Source organism: Alosa alosa, chromosome 24 (assembly GCF_017589495.1).
Source record: "Alosa alosa isolate M-15738 ecotype Scorff River chromosome 24, AALO_Geno_1.1, whole genome shotgun sequence".
NCBI lineage: Eukaryota > Metazoa > Chordata > Actinopteri > Clupeiformes > Clupeidae > Alosa > Alosa alosa.
This window is the reverse complement of record NC_063212.1, coordinates 27,123,987-27,135,920: the sequence shown is the minus strand read 5'-3', so window position 1 is coordinate 27,135,920 and position 11,934 is coordinate 27,123,987. Positions and strand designations below refer to the sequence as shown.

Sequence of the window (11,934 nt, the reverse complement as noted above, 5' to 3'; positions counted from 1 at the left end):
GATATGAGTGGATTTAGCCATGCTGAAATGTGTTTGGGATATGAGTGGACTAGGATTTAGCCATGCTGAAATGTGTTTGGGATATGAGGTGGACTAGGATTTAGCCATACTGAAATGTGTTTGGGATATGAGTGGATTTAGCCATGCTGAAATGTGTTTGGGATATGAGTGGATTTAGCCATACTGAAATGTGTTTGGGATATGAGTGGATTTAGCCATGCTGAAATGTGTTTGGGATATGAGTGGATTTAGCCATGCTGAAAAGTGTTTGGGATATGAGTGGATTTAGCCATACTGAAATGTGTTTGGGATATGAGTGGACTAGGATTTAGCCATGCTGAAATGTGTTTGGGATATGAGTGGATTTAGCCATACTGAAATGTGTTTGGGATATGAGTGGATTTAGCCATGCTGAAATCTGTTTGGGATTTGTGTGGATTTAGCCATGCTGAAATCTGTTTGGGATATGAGTGGACTAGGATTTAGCCATGCTGAAATGTGTTTGGGATATGAGTGGACTAGGATTTAGCCATACTGAAATGTGTTTGGGATATGAGTGGATTTAGCCATGCTGAAATGTGTTTGGGATATGAGTGGATTTAGCCATGCTGAAATGTGTTTGGGATGTGTGTGGATTTAGCCATGCTGAAATGTGTTTGGGATATGAGTGGACTGTTTTAGTGAAGTAAACACCTCAGAGCTAGGATTTAGCCATACTGAAATGTGTTTGGGATATGAGTGGACTGTTTTAGTGAAGACATTTTTGTTAGAGTCTGTTTATGATTTTGTTTGTAACGAGTTTGAAACGAGAGGGCAGAGCCCGGCAGAGTAACCGTGACAACGCACACATTATGTCATAGAGAGCAAGTCAGCTCAACGCACACATTACGTCATAGAGAGCAAGTCAGCTCAACACACACACTTTCCCACATGCATACACACACAAAGATATTTTATGAGCTTGCAATGTTAACTCAGAACTCAGAACAATGAACAGGTGATCAAAGACACAGTTTAAATCACTAAATCAATTACAGCAAATTAAAATATGGGGGTGTAACAAGCATTCCTAATAAAATACTAAATGACATAAAAGGCACAAGTGAGTCATTCTCCAGAGTGAGTCATTCTAACCCATGAAGTCCAATAACACTGACTGATTGAGATATAAATACAAATGTGGTACAAATGGCATGATGGTGTGTTGGTGGTGTGATGACGTAATGGTGTGATGGTGTAATGATGGTCAGACGTTCTTCCTCACACAGCAGATGAGTGTGAACACCAGCAGAGCCACCAGCAGGACCGCAGTCTTCAGGACGCCCCAAAACACACAGCTATGGACGCCCCAAAACACACAGCTACCGAGAGGATCAGACGCTGAAATGAGACACACATTCCTCAGGTGCATCCATACATAACTTATTAGACTTACAAAGCCTCATACAGTAGTAAACTCCTCTCACACACACACACACACACACACACAGATACATAACTTATTAGACTTACAAAGCCTCATACAGTATTATACTCCTCTCACAAACACACACACACATTTATAAAAACTACATTCCTCTGGTATATACAGTACATGTACACACACACACATGATAACTATAACTGAGTATTTAATGTTACTCAACAGGCACACAAAGGACAAATAGTGCTGTATCACACACACACACACATACACACGATAACTATAACTGAGTATTTAATGTTACTCAACAGGCACACAAAGGACAAATAGTGCTGTATCACACACACACACACACACACACACACACACACACACGATAACTATAACTGAGTATTTAATGTTACTCAACAGGCACACAAAGGAGAAATAGTGCTGTATCACACATGGACTAGTTGATAGCACAGAGACTCCTACCACTTGGTGGCGCTGTCCTGTTTGCAGAGAGGATGTGGGTGCAGGCCTCCACCATGCAGTTGTGTGTGTGTGTGCGTCTGGGAGGCGGAGACTCGTCAGGATGATTGACACTTTGGGGCACTCTGACTCAAACCCACGCTGCAGCTCAAACACACCACTCCTGGAGTTCCCACCTCCTATGTGCACAACACTCACACACACACACATACACACACACACACACACACACACACACACACACACACACACACACACAAACACACACACACACACACACACACACACGTAAACAAACATATATACACACCTGCATGTTACCAATGGAGTTTGCACCCCACGTGAGTACAACAATCAGAGAATCAGTGGTGATACTGCACTTCATATCCCAGCTCACATGAGTCCAACATGGAAAGCCAATGAGAAGCTATAACACTACTGTATCATGAGGCCAACATGGAGAGCCAATGAGAAGCGCTAACACTGCTGTATCATGAGTCCAACATGGAGAGCCAATGAGAAGCGATAATACTACTTTATTCCACTGCTTGGTTGAATTTCCCATTGTCCTACGTAATTTAGAACGACCATTAACCGTATGTTATCTGCACACCTATGAAGTAGATCCATTTTTTTGGCCGTATCACACTTGTATATTAATTCGCCAAACTCGTTGTGAAGTTTAAATGAACCGTCGTGTTGCATCCGAGCTGTAAAATGCAGACGTTCAGAACATAGTAACATTGTAGCATATGACAGAGGTGGGTTTTAGCTAGATGGATGACAGTAGGCTAGGGAAAATAGCGATGTTTCAAAGCTAAAGTTCATCAGAATCTTGGGATACCCCGCTTGACAACGGGAGAGATAGAACTAACAACTGGCCTTTGGCCGCAGCAACCATCCATTTAGAACTAATAACGGCAGTTTGTCCTGCAAGTTGAGAAATCAGTTGATATGTGTCGGAAAAAAGTAGTTCTACAAACAAGACAAGTTTTAGCGATTAAAACGTTTAAATTGTAACAGGAAATGAACACAACGCAAGTGGCAACAGTGGAATAAGCGGGATAATGGACTCCACGGTGGTCTGTTCACAGAAGTTAATGCACCCCGACGAGGTCCGCTTCGCGTCGGGGCCGTTTACAACCTCGACCGTGCATTAACTTCTGTGAACAGACCACCGTGTCGTCCATTATCCCTTACGTATCTGGAGTCACACCAAGCTTGCAGTATCCAGTTTGCAGCATCATTATGAAGCAAGACGGGATGATCTGATATAAACAGACTCTAAAGGTACCTGTCTAAAGTGACCTGGCTAAAGTGACCTGTCTAATCATCATCTGTTAGAGATTTAATCTAGTCATTTAGTGGTTGATCTTTCAGATGTTGTTTGTTTCTTTCCAAAAGTGATATCACAGACAGTAATTCACAGACCAGAAACATCACTCTGTGATCTAATCAGTGATCTACTCTCTTACTGATCTACTCACCCTGTGATCTAATGACCCCTCACCATGTGATCTCCTCACTATGTGATCTACTCACCCTGAGATCTACTTACTGATTTACTCACCCCTAACTGATCAGCTCACTATGTGATCTAGTCTCCCCCTACCCTGTGGTCTTCTCATCCTGTGATCTACTCACTATGTGATCTACTCACTATGTGATCTACTAACTCACTGATCTACTCACTATGTGATCGACTCACTATGTGATCTACTCACTCACTGATCTACTCACTATGTGATCGACTCACCCTCACTCAGTGATCTACTCATCCTGTGATCTACTTATTTCTCACCCTGAGATCTACTCACTCAGTGATCTACTCACCCTGTGATCTACTCACTTACTGATCTACTCACCCTGTGATCTACTTATTTCTCACCCTGAGATCTACTCACTCAGTGATCTACTCATCCTGTGATCTACTCACTCAGTGATCTACTCATCCTGTGATCTACTCACTCAGTGATCTACTCACTCAGTGATCTACTCATCCTGTGATCTACTCACTCAGTGATCTACTCACTCAGTGATCTACTCAGCCCTCTCTCTGTGATCTACTCACCCCTCTCTCTGTGATCTACTCAGCCCTCTCTCTGTGATCTACTTACTCCTAGCTCACCTTTTGTAATCAGTCTGTCCAAGACAAACTCACTCTCACCCTTTTTGTAATAAGACAGGCATGTCTTCAGCCTGGATGCCAGCCGAACTTAGCCCCTGCCCACAACATTTGAGGTTGGGAAGTTCGGTCTGGACTTGTTCCGTTGTGGAGCAACTGTGCCCGAACCAGAGCTGTTCGGAGTCACGGTTTGGACCACGGTTTGGTTTTGTTCACAGCTGAAAATGCAACTGTGTTTGACAGAGGACAGATGTAGGTTGCTAGTGACAAAATATTAGCTTTCAGTATATGTTAAGCCTCCGATGTCTTTGTAAGAGACATTTAAAATATAAAGTGCTTCATTCTTCCCGGTTCTTCCTAACGAAAACGCTAAAAGGTCGACATGTAGATTTTGCTATCATGTCTGTTGTACAAGATACCAGACATCCCAACCTGCAAAAAGTAATTTCAGGGGAGGTATCCTGGCGCCCCCTAATAATAATAATAACTTTAGCCTGCTTAGATACTGAAATACAGATTAATATGTTTATAATATGTCAATAATGTCTAGTCAGCACACCAAATAAGGAAGGCCTATAGATAGAAATTGTGAAAATAAAATATGTAGATTTTGGTAGTTTGGTCTTTTCATGTAGCCTTGGCAACTAGCCATCTAGTATAGGCCTGAATAGTATGCACATGAATTGACACTAGTTAAACTCACCTCAACATGTTTTTTGCAATCATTTAACCCGCCATGGGCAATGCTAAAGTCACTGTTACAAACAGTGCAGCGTGCAAGACTAGGCCTATCATTATTTTTTACTCTTATGATTACGAGACAAGGGTACACTTTGAAATGGGTCTTACATTTTCCTTTTTTGGGGGCACTGACTGCCATGACGCTCCTGTTCCTAGATACACTGAACTGATTAAGTTGGGGAGAAAAGGGATAAAAAGCTCGTCTACACTGAAAACTGATTGGTTTATTTAGCGAAACAGGCCAATCAGGATGCTCTCTGTCTTGGATGCGCTCAGGCACACGCACAACCCCTCTCTCTCCCCTGTCGGTAATGCGGCTACACTCCAGATGCACATACGATTTTAAGTCTCCGTCTGTTGATCGTTTCGCTCTAGATCGGGGAGATTTTATCTAATTTGCGGCGTCAGGGCCGCTATCAATATGCGGGAGACTCCCGGAACTTTCGGGAGACTTGTGATGTCTGAGATACTGAGAGCCCAATAACCAGAAAACAATGTTAAGGCATTTGTGGAGAAGAAAAACCCCTGTATCGGTTGAAACACGCACCATAATCACATACCAATGGAGCAGTATCAGACTCAAATTCTGACTAGAATGATCACATCCCAATGGAGCAGTATCAGACTCAAATTCTGACTAGAATGATCACATACCAATGGAGCAGGATCAGACTCAAATTCTGACTAGAATGATCACATCCCAATGGAGCAGTATCAGACTCAAATTCTGACTAGAATGATCACATCCCAATGGAGCAGTATCAGACTCAAATTCTGACTAGAATGATCACATCCCAATGGAGCAGTATCAGACTCAAATTCTGACTAGAATGATCACATCCCAATGGAGCAGTATCAGAGTCTAGTTCTGACTAGAATGATCACATACCAATGGAGCAGTATCAGACTCAAATTCTGACTAGAATGATCACATACCAATGGAGCAGTATCAGAGTCTAGTTCTGACTAGAATTGAGTATGACAACGTCAGGCTAGCATGTCTTAGCTCACTTAGCTCATTTATTAATTTAGCAGAAGCTTTTATCCAAAACGACATACTTGTGTCATTTATTTTACAGGCCGCTGTCCCCGGGCCAGTTTAGAGTTAAGTGCCTTGCGTTCAGTAACGTTTCAGGCCTTGCGTTCAGTAACGTTTCAGGCATTGCGTTCAGTACCGTTTCAGGCCTTGCTTTCAGTACCGTTTCAGGCCTTGCTTTCAGTACCGTTTCAGGCCTTGCTTTCAGTACCGTTTCAGTAGCGTTTCAGGCCTTGCTTTCAGTACCGTTTCAAGCCTTGCTTTCAGTAGCGTTTCAGGCCTTGCTTGCAGTATCGTTTCAGGCCTTGCTTTCAGTACCGTTTCAGTAGCGTTTCAGGCCTTGCTTTCAGTACCGTTTCAAGCCTTGCTTTCAGTAGCGTTTCAGGCCTTGCTTGCAGTATCGTTTCAGGTCTTGCTTTCAGTAACGTTTCAGTAGCATTTCAGGCCTTGCTTTCAGTAACGTTTCAGTAGCGTTTCAGGCCTTGCTTTCAGTAACGTTTCAGTAACTCAGGCCTTGCTTTCAGTAACGTTTCAGTAACATTTCAGTAGCGTTTCAGGCCTTGCTTTCAGTAACGTTTCAGTAACTCAGGCCTTGCTTTCAGTAACGTTTCAGGCTACCGCATGTTAGTCCAGGTAACCACTGTGCTACCACTGGCCTTGTTAAAGAAAAAGAACACAAACACAAATCTTACCTTTGACAAATAAGACACTTCCTTTTCCAAAAGTCACTTCTGTATAATAGATGAATCCGCAATAATAGGTAGCAGAGTCCGCTGCTTGTGCTTGGGAGATGGTCAGATTGATGCTGTTAGTGGCACTGTCCAGTTTAAATCGGCCGCTCCTGTCAAAGCCATTGTGATAGTTTGTAGTTGAAGCGTAATATGAGGCGATGGTCACTGTCTTCTCTCCAACGGGCTGTTTCATCCAGATGGCACTTGAGACGGTGTCCTTAAAGTAGAAACAGTTGAGATGGACGTCTTCACCAACCTCTGCTGCAATGAAGGACGGTGTCTGTAAGATCAGAGATCCATCTGACAAATAAAAGATCAAATATCCAATAAGATACATGAACTCCGCATCACCTGTTAAATATCCAACAAGATACATGAACTCCGCATCACCTTTAAAATATCCAACAAGATACATGAACTCCGCATCACCTTTAAAATATCCAACAAGATACATGAACTCCGCATCACCTTTAAAATATCCAATAAGATCATGAACTCTGCATCACCTTTAAAATATCCAATAAGATCATGAACTCTGCATCACCTTTAAAATATCCAATAAGATCATGAACTCCGCCATCGTCCTCATCACCTTACTAATTATCCAATAACATCATGAACTCTGCCATCGTCCTCATCACCTTACTAATTATCCAATAAGATCATGAACTCCGCCATCGTCCTCATCACCTTACTAATTATCCAATAACATCATGAACTCTGCCATCGTCCTCATCACCTTACTAATTATCCAATAACATCATGAACTCTGCCATTGTCCTCATCACCTGTCTTTAATTTGTGCTGTTTGTTTCTAATTTATCTGAGTGGGAATGATGATGTAAGCATAGCAATGGTAGTGTCATAACAGGTTCGGCTCTTGACATGAAAGTGAAACTAAATAATAGACCATGTTAAATAGAAAAGAATTACAATCTATATCAAATACAAATTAATATGATGACACATACACAATACAATACAGACACACACATGCACACAGTTAAATACATACACAATACAATACACACACATACACACAGCTACCACATACACAATACAATAAATACACACGCATACACACAGCTACCACATACACAATACAATACAATACACACACACATACAGTACATACAGCTATGTGTACACACATACACAATACAATACACACACACATTTACACATTTTATCTACAACATGGAAGATTACAGTACTCACACACAGTGACAGAGGCCACTAACACACATGTGTGAAGTGTGAGATGCAGGTTGTAGATCGGTTTATTTGTGTGTTAGAGTATTCAAATTACGCACACACCAGCGAAAAAGCATGGCTGTTTGAATGTGTGTGTTTGAATGTGTGTGTGTGTGTGTGTGTATATTTAATATAATAAGTATCAGAATGATAACAATTCTCACAGACAGTAGGCATGTGAAATATATATGTGTGTGTGTGTGTGTGTGTGTGTGTGTGTGTGTGTGTGTGTGTGTGTGTGTGTGTGTAACATAATAAGTATCAGAATGGTAATAATACTCACAGACAGTAGGCATGTGAAGTGTGTGTGTGTGTGTGTAACATAATAAGTATCAGAATGGTAATAATACTCACAGACAGTAGGCATGTGAAGTGTGTGTGTGTGTGTGTGCAACATAATAAGTATCAGAATGGTAATAATACTCACAGACAGTAGGCATGTGAAGTGTGTGTGTGTGTGTGTGTGTAACATAATAAGTATCAGAATGGTAATAATACTCACAGTAGGCATGTGAAGTGTGTGTGTGTGTGTGTGCAACATAATAAGTATCAGAATGGTAATAATACTCACAGACAGTAGGCATGTGAAGTATGTGTGTGTGTGTGTGTGTGTGTGCACAACATAATAAGTATCAGAATGGTAATAATACTCACAGACAGTAGAAAAAGAACAATAAAGCAGCAGGCTCCATATTCTGGCCATGGTGTGTGTGCGCGTGCACGTGTGTGTGTGTGCATGCGTGTGTGTGTGCATGCGTGTGTATGCTGTCCAACTCAGTTTCACACCCAGAGTGTAACTTCCCCACACCCTCTCACTCTCACACAGGAAGTGAGGCAGGGGGAGGCGGACGCAGTGATTGGCTGGACACACAGATGACACCGCCCCAGATGGACATGTGAGACGTGCGACACACACACGCGCACACACACACGCCGTGTGTGTCTAGTCTCTGGGTCTTCTGGTGTGTGTTGGGGGGCACCGTTTTGCTATAGTTCTCATCTTTCTGACATTTTTCTCTGTTTCCTTGTGTATCAGAGCTACTATCAGCATAAATGTATTTGTGTGTGTGCGTGTGTGTCTATGTGTGCGCGTGTGTGTGTCTGTGTGTGTGTGCGTGTGCGTGTGTGTATGTTTTGCATTTTTCTCTGTTTCCTTGTGTTTCACAGGTGTATCTTCATAAGTGTGTGTATTAAAAAGGGAGTGTGGTCAGAGCAAACACATCACATCTGCAAATGCTGTACAAGAATGGACACAGATGGACATTATCGATAAAGACGCAAACTCTTTATCTGAGACACGGTCATAACCACTGCTCTTCCTATGACATAGACATGAAGAGGAAAGGTGTGTGTGAACGTGTGTGTGTATGTGTGTGTGCACGTGTGTGTGTGCATGTGTGTATGTGTGTGTGAAGGTGTGTGTGTGTGTGTGTGTGTGTGTGAAGGTATGTGTGTGTGTGTGTGAAGGTATGTGTGTGTGAATGTGTTTGTGTGTGAACGTGTGTGTGTGTTTGCGTGTTTGCTATTTCTTGTGCCACCACATGTGTGAAACAACATGTGCAGAAAGGACAGTGGATTTTCCGCTTATAGGTGAGGTTTTATGATACTTACAGGCACACACAAACACACACACACACACCTTCGGGTCAGGATGTGGTGAGTGTTTACTAAGAAACACTGAAAAGAGAAAAAAATGGTCAGTGGAAGGTCTGAACCTAGACACACACACACACACACACACACACACACATATACATACACACACACACACACATACACACACACACACACACATATACATACACACACACACACACACAGTTGCACACACACACCACTCCTCTCACACACACACACATATACACACACACGCACACACACACACACACACACACACACACACACCACTCGTCTCACACACACCAGAGGACCTGATAGAGAACTGAAAGCAGTCCCAGTTGTCTGGCCGTTATGAGCCTTTTCAGCTGGAAGTGTGTTCGCATTTGGTATGTGTGTGAGTGTGTGTGTGTGTGTGTTTGTCTAGGTTCAGTGTGTGAGTATGAGCTATGTGTATTACATAGCAACGTCTGTGTGTGTATGTGTGTGTTAGTGTGTGTGCGTGTGTGTGTTAAGTCACATAGCAACGACCGTGTGTGTGTGTGTGTGTGTGTTAAGTCACTTAGCAATGACTGTGTTTGTGTGTGTGTGTGTGTGTGTTAGCATGTGTATGTGTGTGTGTGTATAAGTCACATACCAACGACTGTGTGTGAGTGTGTGTGTGGTGTGTGTGTGAGTGTGTGGTGTGTGTGTGAGTGTGTGTGTGTTAAGAGAGAGATAGAGAGAGAAAGAGAGTAGTGTGTGTCTGTGTGTGTGAGTATGAGCTATGTGTGTGTTAAGTCATATAGCAACGACTGTGTGTGTATGTGTGTGTGCGTTTGTGTGTGTATCTGTGTGTGTTAAGTCACATAGCAACGACCGTGTGTGTGTGTGTGTTAAGTCACTTACAGTAGCAATGACTGTGTGTTAGCATGTGTGTGTGTGTGTGTGTCACATACCAACGACTGTGTGTGTGTGCGCTGTGTGTGTGTGTGTGTGTGTGTGAGAGAGTGAGTGTATGTGTGTGTGTTCTCATAAACACACACACACACTACAGCTCCTTAACCACTACACTAGCACCGCTCACATGACTCCCTGTATGCATCGGTTATCACACGGCTCCAGTGGGGCGGCCTAATGTCCAAGTACGTGGTTTAGTGACACACCTGGCTAAGTGGACTCAGAGTCCTGTAAATGACAAATCTCCTCATTTTCCTCACAAAACAATTCCATAGGGCTCTTGTTGTAGGAGGTTTACCACTTACTCTGAGTTAACTTACCCAGGATTGTCACTAAACCACGTAGGCTACTTGGAATACCCCCCCCTGTTTAGGAGACAGCCTCAACCCTCAAATCAAGCAAACAAAACAAACATTATGACCTCAATACTGTTTGGAATAACATTCTAAACTCACTATAGCATATATAACTACATTCTAAACTCCAATATTGCATATATTGGGGCAGCCGTGGCCTACTGGTTAGCACTTCGGATTTGTAACCGGAGAGTTGCCGGTTCGAACCCCGACCAGTAGGCGCGGCTGAAGTGCCCTTGAGCAAGGCACCTAACCCCTCACTGCTCCCCGAGTGCCGCTGTTGATGTAGGCAGCTCACTGCGCCGGGATTAGTGTGTGCTTCACCTCACTGTTTGTTCACTGTGTGCTGAGTGTGTTTCACTAATTCACAGATTGGGATAAATGCATAGACCAAATTGCATAGACCATAGACCAAATCAAAAGAGTATACTTATACTGATACTTATATACATTCTAAACTCACTACATCATATATAACTGCATTTTAAACTCACTATAGCATATAACTGCATTCTAAACTCACTACATCATATATAACTGCATTCTAAACTCACTACATCATATATAACTGCATTCTAACTGCAAGCAGCAAGATCAGACAGTCTAACGCAGTGGGCCCCAAACTACGTCCTGCGGGCCGGATATGGGCCGCTACCTCATTTTGGGTGCCCCCCTAAAAATGTCCTTGGTATATAGCATCTGGCCCGCATGACACCGTCAAACTATACCCTCCGTAATTTCCTCCATTCATTCTCTTTGGTGAGTCAAGTACACTTGTAATACCTTTTTTGTCCACTGGTGGTTGTTTTGGGGCTGTTTCGAGTTTGCCATTGAAAACTGAATGAAATTTAGGCCTACCTGCAAACAATGTAAGATAGGCCTATGCTTACTGCATCAGTGCTCAAAGTATTCTAAAATGTTATCAATTAATTGTTAATAGGCCTAACTTCTATTCAAATCATATTTCTGGGACTTTCTGGGATAATTATTTCTATTTTTTATTCACTCGTTTAAATGTTCATATAAAGACAGCAGAGATCACACAGTTCTCACCAGGTGAGTGAAAGTTAGAATGGTGGTCATTTCAGATGTTTATTCCAGCACTTCTGTTGAGAGTGGATAAGTGTATGAATGCATGCAACTGTAATTAGATAGATAGATAGATAGATAATGAATGCTGTAATTAGATAACTGACCAAGAGGAGGCGCTGTGCCACATGTATGGAGTCACGTATAACTGA

At 42.5% G+C, this 11,934-nt stretch overlaps 1 gene segment (V, D, J or C); it reads right to left on the bottom strand.

Moving 5' to 3' along the window:
- Positions 1 to 967: 967 nt before the first annotated feature.
- Positions 968 to 8,518, bottom strand: LOC125289443. The segment is given in 4 exon segments: positions 968 to 1,380; positions 1,898 to 2,073; positions 6,489 to 6,827; positions 8,436 to 8,518. Coding segments are annotated over 4 exon segments (630 nt in total).
- Positions 8,519 to 11,934: the final 3,416 nt, after the last annotated feature.